Source organism: Pholcus phalangioides, unplaced genomic scaffold, assembly GCF_987345545.1.
Source record: "Pholcus phalangioides strain wild (caught in Gottingen) unplaced genomic scaffold, Ppha-v1.0 ptg000024l_1, whole genome shotgun sequence".
NCBI classification, from domain to species: Eukaryota; Metazoa; Arthropoda; class Arachnida; order Araneae; family Pholcidae; genus Pholcus; species Pholcus phalangioides.
The window spans coordinates 25,382,305-25,397,771 of NW_028301616.1; the positions used below are offsets into that span (position 1 = coordinate 25,382,305).

The following is a 15,467-nucleotide window of genomic DNA, read 5'->3' on the forward strand; positions in this document are numbered from 1 at the left end:
ATGTACACGACGAGGCTGTTGGCAATTTCTTTTGTTGAAGAAAAGAAGAGAAATTCAATCAAACAAGGAGAAGAAACCACTACAAAGGATAATCTCCGTCGAGAAGAATCTACGTTTTTCCTTGAAAGTAAGTATCGCGGATTAATCGCCGAAAGTTTCTCGTCCAAAAGATAGAAAAGAAAAAAAAAAGGAACTTGCCTTAATGGTCATCGGACATTGGCCATCACGGGGAGACGCAACAACCTCTCTCTAGTGTTTGCCGTCCGTCGTTCAAATGACAAAAAAGGGTTCGGATGTAGTTTTCATTTTCCACCTAATCTTTTACATCACTACTTGTGGACGAGACGGACACGCACCTGGATGTTTTCCCGTACCTTCACCGAGAGCATCTTGTTCTCTCTCTCTCTCTCTGGAAATGTATATTCAAGACTTCACAACATTATTTGCTGGGAGTGAGTGCGAGGATAATAAAAAACATATCCGTACGCTTGCGTGGGATGCAGGAGGAAAGATGTAAGAATTACCCTAAGTACTACGGCAAATGCTTAAAAATGAGTGAGTTCTGGGTGCGGGAGTGTGGTTTGTTCTAAAAAGTGGTGGAAGAAACGGGAGTATTTTTTTTTCACTGGAAAGAAAAATAATTAAGAATTGAATTCGTACACTGATTCCCAAACTGTGTGTCGCGGGATCTATGGGGTTCGTTAGACCAAATTCGTACCAGGTTACCTGTCCTAGCGTTTTCCCATAACCCTCCTTACCCGATAAGCTTCCATAGCACCCAATGTTGTTGTATTTGTAGCTTTTACGGCATTTTGGTCCATTCAGCCACCCTCCAAAAGGTGGCAGCGCTGCTCTAGAGTAGTGTTTCTTAGTTTCTTTCTCACGGGCTCCCTATAAGCCATATTCTTTTCTTGTGCCCCACACCTTCGTCTGAAACATTTAAGAAGAACCACAGCTATTTGATCCTTTAAACGGCATTGACGAGATATCCCGCCTCCTTAACCCTCCGTCGGGCGCAAAATGTTGACTGCCGAGTTCGGGCGCAATATGCTTGAATGGGCATTAAAGTTAAAATTTAATTTTAAATGGGATTGAGTCAACGAAATCTGAAACATTTGCTTCATTTCATGAACTGAACAGTTTACTTTGAATCAATTTTTATTCAATGACATTGATGTCATGGTATTTTATCATGAGCGCAAGCTGTTTTCAAGGCATTTTCTTTTTTAAATTTACAAAACTCAAGTATCTAAAACATGTAAAACTTTACACTGGCATAGTATAGCACACACAATCAAGAATAGGTGTAAAAAATTGGAAATAAGTCAATGGTTAAATAGTATTTTTAATGATATTTCTATTAGAGTACAGTTTTTCACCATGTTGAAAGGTATGAGACTCCCTTAAGGAACTTTAGATTTGCCACCCAGTACTCTTGTAATATTTGGATTTCGTAAAGAAAAGGAGGTCCACTCTGCTAGGCATCACTCATGTCTCATTCCCGTGAACAATGTCCATCATACGAAAAAAAAAAATGCTGAAATAATTTTAGAACTTTTCTAATAAAACGATCAGAATTTCGTAGAAAAATAAACTAAATTAAATTCAATATAGAGCATTAACTTATTTCCGAATTTTTGATTTTTTTAGTTTCATTAACTTGCGCCTAGAAAATTTTTAAATAATTTTCAAATTCCGAAAATATGAGAAATTTCAAACTTAAATCAGTTTTAAGTTTACGTTTAAGTTTCATGTTGTGAGCATGAGTTTATTTTTAACACAATCTCCTCTTTTCCGGTGACGGAGAGGAAAACTCCCGATTTCTTGATACTCTCTTATTTTGTCTCTTTTAAATCCTGGAGATTGTGAGAGAATGTCTGTGGCTCCTTCCGTCCAGCCAGCAACACCTGGAGGTTCCCACGGTCCGTGAGGGGAAAGCCACCTTCTCTACCGGCCGACTTCTCACGTGTTGACCACCTATCTCTGAGAATACCGAATACTTCCCACCTACACTTCTCAAAGATTCGGCCATTCACGGCGATTCACACCTCAACACATTATGTACACACACAAACACACTCGTACACATGCGCGCATGACCACAACATTGCGGAAACTCAACGTGGATAAAAGTTTACGCCGGACGGACCCTGAGGTGTCCAAAAGAGGACTTCAGAAGACTTGACAGTCTCCACGCGAAGAAAAATGCCACCAAGAGGTAAAGTTCATTGAATTTTTTTATCAATTTTAAATTACCAATATGCTTAATTTGCAAAGTATATTAACAAATTAGCAATGATTCTGATCAATATTATTAAATTACACACTGATTTTTTTAAAATCAGTTTGAATATACAGTCACAAACTCTGTTATAACGACCTCGGTTGTAACGACACTTTATATATATATATATATATATACGTCTAAATAATACTTTTTATTATTTAGACGTCAATTTATATCATATTACAGCTTGATTGATGAGATTGGTATATTCTAGATTGGATAACTCAATTCCAGATTCTAACATACAAGACAAAATTATTCTTTGAATATTTACATAAGGACTATTACGGACTGATTATCTGTGGATGATGCCATGACCACAATTTATACTCTAGATTCTTTATTGTACATATGTATATCGTTGTTTGTTAACTTCACGTAAATTAATAAATTTCCGGATACACCCATCCCCCGGGAAAGCTTCGATATCTCTCTGAGATGGGAAGCGGGGTGTGTCCGGTCATTCAATGTTCAATGTAACGACACTTCAGCTATAACATCAGTAATTAGCAGTCCTGAGTGATCGTTATAGAGCAGGGGTCTTCATCCTTTCAGACACGGTGGGCCAAATTGAAATTTCCGACGAAGCCCGTGGACCAGCAACTCATGTAATTTAGTGACATATTCATAGAAGGGTCAATGAGGCTCCAAGTTAAACGGGGGCAAAAATAACTGACTTTTATTTATTCTGAAATTATCAATTTTGTTTAATTCTGATATAGTTTTTTTCACTAATTCTGAAATATTTTTTTGCTTAATTACGGATTAAATTAATTAATTCGGAGATCAATTTTTATCTGAAATCGCTTTAAATGGTTCTGAAATGAAACCTCTTTCAATAATTATGCAATTATTTTTTTATTGATTGTGAAATAATTTTTATCAGATTTCTTTTCTTTTATTGTTTTTTCTACTAATTCTGAGATTGCTTCTCTTATTGATTTATTAAGTTATTTTTTTTCACTGATTCTGAAATTATTTGTTTCAGTGATTCTGAATTTTCATCAATTATGGAATTACTTCCTACATTAATTCTGAGTTTTTCACAATTTTTTTTTCCAGAGTTATTTCTTTCATCGATTCTACAATTAATCATTTTTCAATATTTTTATAACGTTTTAAAAAATGATCGGCGGGCCATGCGTTGCAGATCCATTGCTATAGGGAGAAATATTTATGAACTTTGCTTCTTCGATGAAAAGCAACCACCTCGCTTATAACGGCAAAATTTTCATCACTCTCATTTCCGTTTCAATGTCGTTATCCCAAGAAATTCCTAATATTAAAGCTGATCGCATACAGGGAAAGCTCGTCGGCTTAACGTTGAAAAAGTTTTTTATTGCATGTCTTTGAACGTGTTCCGATTTGCTCATTGACGTGACCGCTGTGCGAAATATTTCCGTGTTTTGCACTTCACGATTTTTTCTAATATACAGTACACATTCGGATAATATGGAATAGCATTTTTACTTTTTTTAGATTATTTCAGTTTGAAACATAGTAGAGAAGCCTGAAATCAGCATTTCTATAAAATTTGGTTTCTTGTCATTACATTGACAACTGCATCGTGTTTACAAATAAGTATTATACTGCTTGACAATTACTAAGAAACAGTGTCATTTTTCTTCATACGTGATGATAGACATTCTCCAAAGAAATAAAACTTAGCACATTTTTAATTGATATCCTGAAGTATCTTCATAAAGCAAAATGAAACATACAGGGTGATTCAGAAAATATGGGGAAAAACTTTAAGAGGTGATAGTACACACCAATACAAACAATTGCTATCAAAGAATGCATGGTCTAACGCAAAACGCAATCGCGCTAGTGCGTTTCGAAACGGCCGCTCCGCAAACGTTAAAACGGCATTCCTGTTATTCAGTCGCCGAAAAACGGGTCTTGCATATGCTCGAGTGCCAGTATCGTCACCAAGGTCTGCGGTTATCTGGCCAGAAGTGGAATTTCTGTTTGTTTCCGCCACTAGACTATCTATCCTATTGAGGTGTGGTGATCCTGCCACGGCCTCCAACACTCGGCAGACGTGTTGCTCAAAGACGTAACCCTCCTTGAACCGCACAGGAAGTCAGAATCACCTTGAAGGACGAATGGGGAAAAATACTTCACTCCTTAATAATTCAGGTGGACACCATGGGCAACAGATGCCGAATGTGCATCAGTGTCCAAGGAGGTCACACTTTACACTGAAGAATTCATGTATGTCCTTATTTCTAACAGAACGAGCAATTTTCGTAACTGTTTACAATGCTGTAAGGAGCGTATTTTATTCTTATCTATTTTCGCCGTATATAGTATCGATATATGTTTCATTTTGCATTATGAAGACACTTCAGGATATCAATCACAAATGTGTCAAGTTTCATTTCTTTGAAGGATGCCTATCATTAGGTATGAAGAAAAATAACTCTGTTCCTTAGCAATTGTCAAGCAGTAAATAACTGAACAAAAAGGTATTTAAAAATAATTTTCGTGGGGTAACGGGGAATAGTCTTGCAATAAGGAATAGGAGGTTCAAAATGAAGAAAACTAATTCGAATTGATCAAAAACTAGATTTAATGCGTTCCTTGACACTGTTACTCTACCGCCGGGCCACGACATCATTCTAACTGGGCTGTGAACTGTTCACCGTTTCATTTTTACCCATTTATTTTACATTAGTCGTGTGTATGACCAGGCTTCCACTCGCAAAAACGAAACGAACCAGGCCGCGGGCATCTAAAGGTTGAGAACCACTGGTCTATGACAATGAAAAATGATAATTTCATCGTTTGTTTTTTTGTAGTTGATGTGGTGTTGTCATGGTCTATATATAAGATTCGCAAATGCAATCTTCTTATTCTGTCCCAAAACAGTCAAGTTGGTCCACAGAGAACGGGACACACACATTATTTCTAGACCTTTCGTCTTCTATTTTGCTACATTTTCTATCTGGAAGATATATTTTAGTTCAACTTAGATGGTACGTATAGGAAATGTATGTGTATGCGTTGTGAACTTAACGTGAAGTTTGTATCTGTGTAATGCTTGCTGTAGTATTGCCAACAATTTTTTCAAACTATTAGTAAAGTGTAATGATTCAATAATTGCATCGTAGTCTGTTGCTCTCTGTGACGAGACATTTTAACGGGGGATTATCGGCTCGCATTCGCGACGCACCGCAACACCTCAAATAAAAGTGACAAGATTTCGTGGAATCTTCCATGTTATTATAACCGAATTACACAAATGTCGGTCACACTTGCGCTCAAAGATGGCGGATGAGTCCGCTTGTGGGGCTTTCAAGGATCCCTAGTTTTTCCCACGAAAATATTCCGAAAGACTTCACGAAAATACAATTGTTCACACAAAATTTCTTCAGAAAAGATTGATCGTGAAAGCGTATAAAGGGTGATTTAGAAAAGATGGGAAAATCTTTAAGAGGTGATACAGTACGCACTGATACAAACAATTGTCATCAGTCTAACATGAAACGCAAACGCGCACGCGCGTTTCGGAAACGGCCGCTCCGCAAACGTTAAAACGGCATTCCTGTTGATATTTATCGTGGAAGAAAAAGAACACCATGCATGCAAATGTAACCTGGGGAACAAGAAAACGTATGCAAATCTGCGTCACAGTGAACAGAAGGCGCGGACTGATCTTTTCTGAATCTTGCTGGAATCATCTGTTAATTAATTTTATTATTTTCTATTTATTGATTCTGAATTTTCATTAGTATTTAGACAATTTCTTTCATTGCATCCTAATTTTAATTGTTTTTTGAAATTATTTCTTTCATCAATTAAAAATACTGGGTTTTTGGATCCGAATATTGAAAATTCCAGACCATAGATACCCTAAACACAATGTTACCTCCGTTTGACCGAAAATGCAGAAAACTCAACCAACTTTTTTCCCCCGAACTGGCTGGGCTTCGTTTTGGACGAAAGCGGTTTTTGTTTCCTAAGGCAAGTGAGGGACCCGATCATCATCCGTATTTATATTCCTCTTATAATTCAATCACTGAGAGATCAAAGTATACAAAATGACATATCACGTATTAAAATTCGTCGCATTTTCCCCAATAAAAATTTTTAAAAACGAACTTGGGTCAAGAAAATTACCTCGATGTAAACTGGGAAATTCGTGTGAAACGGGTTTTCACACAACTTAGATTCGGAGATGATCTTCGTGAATGGTAGAGTAATTGGCGATGAATCAGGAAGATGACCTGCTCTTTCTGTAATGAAAGGGTATCAGAAACTTGGCAGCATATGTGATTCTGAGATGCAAGGTTTACCGTTATTACAGAATAAAATACTTGAGAGGCTCTACAACAAACCGATCCTTCACATACTTTATAAAAAATGCTGATAGGGCCGGGATTACTCTAATAATATAATATATAGTAATATATTAGTTTGATAAAATTCCTTTTATAAAACTTGAAAAATCCAACCAATGAAGCTCATAGGTTACATTCGAACAAATGCAACTGATAATCTTATTGGGTGAATTTTCAAATTTTATGAAAGAACTTTTAGAAAACTTGTAATCCCGGCCTTATATATAAAATATTCTAGTTTCTTTCCGACATCTCAGGCCCCTTTCACACGGAGCTGGTGCGGATGCGGACGCGGGTCCGCATACCCTTTTACACGAGCACTGAAGATGCGGGTGTTTAGGTTGAAATTCGCGCATAAAACCTATTTTTCCGCAATTTTTGTAATTATTTTTCTCCTTCACCCCTGATTCAGTGCCTAGAGGCATTCTTTGGTGGTTTAATCTTGAGCCCCATAGAATATGGGTATAAAGATGCCTTCATTCCGATCCTCACAAGTAGTCGATGGGAGAAAATATCTTAAAATATTTTCAAAAAATTTTGAAAAAAAAAAATCTTTTCGGAAAAATATGAAAGAAAAATTCCAAAAACACATCCAATGTTCGAAAAATCCAATCCAAAAACATCCAAAACATTCGATGTTCCAAAAAAAAAAAAAAGTTCAGGAGATATCAAAGAATTTGCAAGTAGAAAAAAAGGGGAGGGGTGGAGACTTTCAAAATGTCTGTGCTTAGAAATATTCACATCACAATTCTGTCTTAGGCCGGGATTACAGTATAAAAGTTTTGTAAAAGCTCTTTGATAAAACGTGAAAAATTCAAACCATTAAGATCATCGGTTGCATTCAAGCAAATGCAACCGATGCACCTACACTGCTGGCCACCCAAATTGCAACACCAAGAAAGACAAGAGATATCGCAACAATATTTATTTTGTAGATAACATGTTGACCAAGCATCAAATGATTAAATTTATAGACTTCTGTGAAGTGTGGTTCCTGCCAAAATCAGTAGCCAGAGTAGCCGCCATTGTTGGAGATCACCGCTGCCACACGCCTCGGCATTGATTCAAAGAGACTTTGGATGTGTTCTTGGGGTACAGCAGACCAAGCAGCTTCCACGCGTTGCCAAAGTTGATCTGGTGTGGCAGCTGGGGATGTAATCTGGATCAATCGTTGAGCAACCATGGACCACATGTTTTCTATCGGCGAAAGATCCGTAGAGCGAGCTGGCCAGGGAAGCAATTCAATCTGGCGATTGACGAAGAACCTTTGGACAATGCGTGCCACGTGTGGTCGCGCATTATCCTGTTGAAATATGGCTGTGGGCAAGCCCTGAAGGTAAGGAAGGACAACTGGCTCCAACACCTCGGAGATGTAGCGCTGGCTTTTTAAAGTACTGGCAATGCGTACTAGAGGAGTGCGAGAGTGATATCCAATACCGCCCCATACCATAATACCCGGTGCAGGACCAGTGTGGCGGTGCATAACGCAGCTGTTCAGCATCCTCTCTCCACGGTGACTCCAGACTCGAATCCGACCATCGTGGTGTTGCAGACAGAAGCGTGACTCGTCAGTAAAGACAATTTCATTCCATTGTGCCGTCCACATCCTTCTTTCATCGCACCATTGGCGGCGGAGACGTCTGTGGTTCTGCGTCAAGGGTAGACGAAGCAATGGACGTCTTGCGGACAGACCACTCTGCTGTAAACGGCGTCGAATGGTACGCGCAGACACTGGATGATGCGGTACAGACTGAATGTGCTGTGCTATGGTTCGTGATGTGGCTGAGCGATCCGTCACTGCCATACGCACAATACGCCTGTCATCACGTGAAGTGGTGCACTGAGGTGGATGCGATCGAACACGTCGGTCCGTCGTACCCTCCTGCATCCAACGATCGCATATCCGCATTACAGTTGTTTGGTTTCGTCCAACACGACTACCGATTTCCCTGAAAGATAATCCACAATCTCGGTAGGCCACTATCCTTTCTCTGTCGAACTCGGATACTTGATCAAAAGATGATCGCTGTTTTCTACGAGGCATAATTGATCGTTTTTTTGAAAAAACCACAAGAAAAACACAATTGCCGTACTTCAAATCGTCGAAATCTCCGAGCCTTAAATAGCGCTTTGAAGTGGCGCCACAGGCGCGCGTGATGTGCGTCTGCGCTGAAATTCTAATCATTTGCATATCTCACCTCCGCTAATGCATGTTGTAAATTTCATATTATTTGCATGTTTCCTTCGGGGTGTTGCATTTACGGTGGCCAGCAGTGTATTGGTTGAATTTTTCAACTTTTATAAAAGATATTTTACAAAACTTTATAGTATAATCCCGGCCTCAAGTCCGGATTACACTATAAAAATTTTATAATAATTCTTTTAAAAAAGCAACTAATAAATTTATCGGTTGCACTTGCAATTTATTAGTTGCTTTTTTCAAGTTTTATAAAATAACTTTCATAAACCTTTTAGAGTGAAATCCCATCCTTAGATTAGTCACTTCTGAAATATAAAATTTCATTTTTTTAAGTTTATAGACTAAATATGGAGTAAAATATACTTGTAGGTATTCGGGGGGAACCACCAAAACTATTCAAGCGCTAGGGTCTTCAAACGTCTTAATCCGGCCCTGAGTGAACGTGGATAACGTTGTGTAATAAAAGTATTTTTTTTAAAGTTTAAAAAAATTAACAGATTAAAAATTTAAAAAAATAACAAATATTTAAAATAATATTTATATTTTTAAATAATTTTAAAAATTTAAAAAGAAAACAATTAAAATTTATAAATTAAATTTAAAAGTTATTAAAGTATGTAGTCAATTAAATATTCGTAATGAACAGAACGGCTTATAATTTTGGTCCCGTCAGTGGCCGTTGTTGACAGGTTTTATTGTATAAAATTGTGAAATATGGACAAAAGGCAGTTGAAGTTGCTATATCTCCATCTCAGAAGGAAACGGAGGGATAGACGTATGTAGGTACATTATATTAATGAGCAGGGACCATCATATGGTGTTTTTAAGGGTATTTATGGCAAATAATTAAAAAAATTCCGTGAAAAATCGCCTTCAAAAAGTAGCCAAAGATGCGGACGAATTCGCTCCGCATCCGCATCGTGCGAATATCCCCGACTAACCAAATGTCAAAACTTCTATGTGCGGATGCGGAGCCCGCACTTAGGTTTTGACACATGAGGACGACGTCCGGACCCGCATGAACATTTCCCTCGTCTGAAAGGCGCAGTATATTCCAATTGTTAAAACTTCTTCCGGACCCGCATCCGCTCCGTGTGAAAGGTCTCTTATGGCTGTTCATACGACGATCTCCACATTCTGTCTTATTTTTGATTAGAATGAACAACACTTGTGCAGCTTTCGGATGTTCTGAACGGTTTAGGAAAGGGGGGGACCAGTATCCTTTCACAAGGGAATTCCTTTTTTGCTTATTTCCCTTCTTATAAATTAAAAATTGAAATATTAAATTGACGATTCAATGGATTTCTGGCATAGTCTCAGTTTTTTACGATTCCATTTTGGATTTAATTCAATTAAAGTTCCAAGTTTTGGTAAAATTCAATGTCACGAATCCTTATTAAATGTTTTAATAGAATTTTGGTAATAAATGATTGAAGTAATGAGTTTTATTAAGTTTTAACTGAAATATACGTCTCCGCAAGATTCCATGAAAAATTTCTCCAAAATTTGTAGCCACAAAAGTATTTTAGATTTGAAAAAATAAAATACTGTGTGCGTGTGTCTAAATTTTTGTTTTTGTCTGTTTTGCCGTTAGTTGGTCTGCAATTTTTTTCCTACTTATTAATGTTTTTGACAGCCAGCAAATTTTTTTTCATATTTATTTTTATTTGGAAGTTCGAAAATTATTTCTTCTGTTTCTATTACTTGTCCGCAAATTATTTGTTCACATTCTCCAGCTCCGCAAAATATTTTATATCTTTGTTTATACAGTGTTTCTAATTCCCCTAATTTATTTATATTTTTTCAGGTCCGCAAATTATTCTCCAATTTTGTTCATATTCTTCAGGCTAAAAAAATATTTTCTCTTTTTGTTTACAGTGTTTTTCAGGTCAGCACAAACTATTTTCCACGCTTATTTATATTTTTTTAGGTCTGTAAAATATTTTCTTTTTGTTTATACGATATTTTCAGATTCGCAATTTTTTTTTCCACTTTTATTTGTTTCAGGTCCGTTTATATATTTATCATTCATATATCCGTTATTTCATTTTATCATATTCTGTGCCACTTTATCATATTCTGTGCCACTTTATCATATTCTGTGCCACTTTATCATATTCTGTGTCACTTTATCATATCCGTTTATTTTTAATTATTTTTATGGGGCCCCATTATTTTCCACTTTTTGTTTATATTCTTCAGGTCCGCAACATACTTTCACTTTTCGTTAAAACAATATTTCCCAGGTCCGCAAATTAGTTGACGACTTCAGGAAAATAAAATGGTGATCGCACGCGTACAATTTCTTCATGAAGGATTGGTCGTGATTGTTTATGGTCAGAAAAGGCAATCGCATTTGTTGCTTCGCTGGTGATGGTAGTGGCTCTAGGGCTGTGGCACAACTAGGTGTTGCTGTAAGAGGGGCGCCAAATGAAGGGCAAAGGGGAAAATAGTTGTGGAAGAAACTTTCAGTAAAATTCACTGTTATTGGATGGAATGATTTTCAGAGAAAACTTTAGACTTAGTTTTAAATATATTTCAACTCGGGTCTATCGCCATCTATGGGCAATTTACTACCTAGTGAGTTGTGGCGGAAGTGTAACTGTGTTTGTGTACCTAACAGTCTGAGTGCGTATGTAGTGTTGTTTGATTTTTCAGTGCTGTCATCTAATATTTCAGAAGTGAAGTGAGTGTGTTGTGATCGAATTGTATTTGTACTGTTTGTAGAGGTCTGCTGCTCTGTGGCGAGACTTTTTAACGGGGAGATCGGCTCGCATTCGCCCCTTGAAGTTTGGAACCACAGAAAAGATGTATTTCACCTAGCTGGGAAGAGAGCTGCGGGTTTTCGGGGGCGTTTTGCTGCTGGGGCTTCATACATCAGATGGGTGCCGAAATGATGGCTTACACGAGTGAGAATTTCGTCTCGAGTCCCTTCTACTCACCGAACTCCAGAACCTTATTTGGCACATTTAAAGCAAGCATCTTTAACCCGTTGCTCACGACCACCACGGTGCTCCCCCTGAAGTACCCAGAGTGCTAGATTTCGTGCTCACGAGCACTTGATCAACGTTCCAATTAAACACTTAGGAGGAATTGCATTCAAGGATTGAAATCATCATCTTCATTTCATGCATTCGTATGTAAAACTTGCCGTATGGGTGCTCTTCTTTTGATGATGAAGTGAGTACAGGAAGTGCTCGCGACTAGAAAAGGGTTGAAAACCTTTTGAGCGTCTTTTGGCTCTGTTCTTCCGCGCCATAGATTTTTGATTCATAATATTATATTAATGTATTAAAAACCTTATAAATTCAAATATTATACAGCGCGCCTGATAAATTTGTAAATAGTTTAAAAATTAATAAAAAAAATTGAAGGAACTTTAAATTTTTCGATAGCCACATTCTAATATGTTAATCTCACAGAGGAGGGTGTTTTTCCGGTACAGAAAAAATATTAGTTCACATTTTTGTTGATAGAGAGCACTGCACGAAGGAAAATCACTGGAAATATGCAAATCAGAGTCCTATAAAATGTAGGGTGTACGATTAGAAGCTCATTTCTGAATTTTACTGTTGCTGGCGTGAACTTAACATTTTCATTGCGATGTTGACATTGGTGGATAAAGCACTATTGGTAAAGTAGTTTTACTTCAGCCAGGAATCGCCGCGGGCTGAAGCTTTACGAACGTTTCAGACACAGAAGAGATTGAAGGAAGATTCAGGTCCAATTAATCCTGCTGGACACCCCTCTACAGACAAAAATTTGAACTAAAATTTTTTTTTGTACCAAAAAAATCGTTAGAATATATTTTTCGCAAACCACATTCAAATATACGAATTACTTCGAGTGTTTTATGAATTTTTAAACAATTTACATATTTATGGGACACCCTGTACATGATACAATATTACATTTTGTTAAGATTAATAATATCCTCATTTGATACATATTGATTAGGCCAAGGAGGTGTCAACCAATTGGGAGGAACCTTCGCCAACGGGAAGCCATTACCTTTCCACGTCCGGCTTCGCATCCTGGAACTCGCTGTTTGTGGTTACAGGCCGTGCGATATTTCCAGGCACTTGCTTGTCTCTCACGGATGCGTCTCGAAGATCCTGGCGAGATTTGCCGAGACTGGATCCATCTTGCCCGGTGCTATCGGTGAGTTCGGGTTTTGTATGCTAATTTTGAGTACGAACAGTTATTGATTGACTTACCATATTCACGAGATTCGTTTGATAGGTGGCAGCAAACCACGAGTGTCGACTCCTCTGGTCATCACGAAGATTTGGCAGTACAAGAGGGAGAACGCATCTCTGTTCGCCTGGGAGATAAGGGAGCGCCTGTTGTACGAGGGCGTCTGTCCGAGGGAATCGTTGCCGTCTGTGTCTTCCATCAACAGGATCCTGAGGAAAAGTGCGAAAATCCACAAATCAAATCGACATCATCATCTGCCTGACGAGTCCGAGGACAACACGATTCCTACTCCCAACGACGACGACGACAACATGGCGACCACCAATGCCGTCTACTACAACAACGGCCGATTCCGGAAGAAAACGTTCATGATCAACGACATCTTGGGCATCGAATCTGCCGATAATGAATGAGATTGACATTTAAATATTGTTACATATTATTATGCTGGACCGTTTGCAGATGCTATCGATGTATGAATTTTGAAATATAGTCACAAATCTAGCCTTTTGTTGCGAAATTGTATTCTGATATTTACAGGACAGTCTTCGCGAAATGGGTCCATCCTGTCACGGCCTGGTAACGAGGTCTCTAGTACTATGATTTTTGAGATTCAGCATGTGGATTCATATCTGGGATTATTTACAGCAAAGGAAGTCCCCAGGACATCATTTTGCACGTTTCGAAATACATTTCAGTGAAAGATACTCAATTAACTAATTCTAATTTATTTACAGGATGTCACGGCGCAGGGGATAAAACAATAATTTGCAATAATTAAAGAAATAATAATTTTTGACAGATAAGCCGCAATATTTCCACTATCCATCGCCGTCGAAATCTTAATTTCTCGCACTTACGAATCATGGGGTGCTGCAGCGCAAAATAAAACAATAAATTACTTGGTTATTTGATATAACCATGATCTATATATCTACTCTATAATATAAAATCACAAACTCGAAAAGGGCCTGTTGCTAAGCAACCGAGTGATGGAAGTGGGTGAAGTTTTTGAGTGACGGAAATCTGTTACGTTTTTGTGTTACGGAAGTCGGTTACGATTTTGGGTCAAGTATTCATTTAACTCTAGCACATATTGGGACCCATTTGACCCATCGAGACCATGTTATGTGCATGTACCGAGAGGCTCCCATATCTTACAGCAGGGCCCTTATGCTGGAATTTAGATGGCGAGCCCCCAAACCAGCTTTTCAGGGCCCCTCTGTGGTTAATTTATAGTGTGAAAAAATCAAAAAGTGATAAGAATCGTTCTGGTCCCGTCAACCCTGCCCTTGTGGAGGGGGGGGGGGTCATGCCGAGAGATATGTATAATATGCATATAACAGTGCTCCCAACACACAGGGTCGGGGTACCCGGGGGGGGGATTGTACGTATACCTTCATGGGAAAGTTAAAAGTTTTCATTTCCAGGGGCCCTTGATAGATCTCATTGTTTTCTTGCTGCTTTAACGTTGAAAACTTTGCGATAGCGGAAGCACAAGATATATCCAGTGTGGGGGCTCCAAAAAATTTGCGAATTCGGTCACGGGTAGTTGCGTGGGTGGTCCTGGAGTTTATTCGTTGGTAAAACGAATACAAATGAAAATTTTTCATGGCATTCGCACCGGGGGATGACCGACAAGCTTCCAAGTCGGGGCCCCATGTTTACAGGTTTTTCATTTTGGGGCCCTGGATGAATCTCATTATTTCCTGTTGTAGAATTTGCAACAGCGGATGCCCGAGATAAAGACAGTTTGGGGCCCCACTAACAGTATGCCAATTGGTGTCCCGGGTAATTGGTAGGGGGCCCTGGATTTTATTCGTTGGTAAAACGAATACAAATGAAAACTTTTCATGGTATTCTCACCGGGGGATAACCGACAAGCTTCCAAGTCGGGGCCCCATGTGTACAGGTTTCATTTTGGGGGCCCTGGATGAATCTCATTCTTTTCTGTTGTAGAATTTGCAACAGCGGATGCCCGAGATAAAGATAGTCTGGGGCCCAACTAAAAGTATGCGAATACAACGGGCAACTGATTGGGGGCCCTAGCTTATATTCATTGGTAAAACGAATACAAATGAAAATTTTTCATGGCACTCGCACCGGGGGATGACCGACAAGCTTCCAAGTCGGGGCCCCATGTTTACAGGTTTTTCATTTTGGGGCTATGGATGAATCTGATTCTTTTTGTTTTTTAACATTATACAATTTGCAACAGAGGAAGACCGAGATAAATCCAGTCTGGGTTCCCCACTAAAAATCTGCGTATTGTGTTCCCGCTACTGGATGTGGGGCCCTGGATTTTATTCGTTGCAAAATTGAAAAAAATGAAAAATTTTCGTGGCCCCTTACAGGGGTGTGTCCGACAAGCTTCCAGGTCAGTGCTCCATGGGAATGTTGATAGGTTCTAATTCGGGGCCCCTGGATGTATCTCATT

General features: G+C 38.6%; 1 protein-coding gene across 1 annotated transcript; it reads left to right on the top strand.

Moving 5' to 3' along the window:
* On the top strand, positions 1-13,443 carry LOC149069083 (paired box protein Pax-1-like). Its single transcript, XM_089250343.1, has 3 exons — positions 1-127; positions 12,791-12,994; positions 13,076-13,443. The coding sequence occupies exons 1-3, from the start codon at positions 1-3 to the stop codon at positions 13,441-13,443; spliced, it is 699 nt and encodes a 232-aa protein (XP_089106469.1).
* The last annotated feature ends 2,024 nt before the right edge of the window (positions 13,444-15,467 follow it).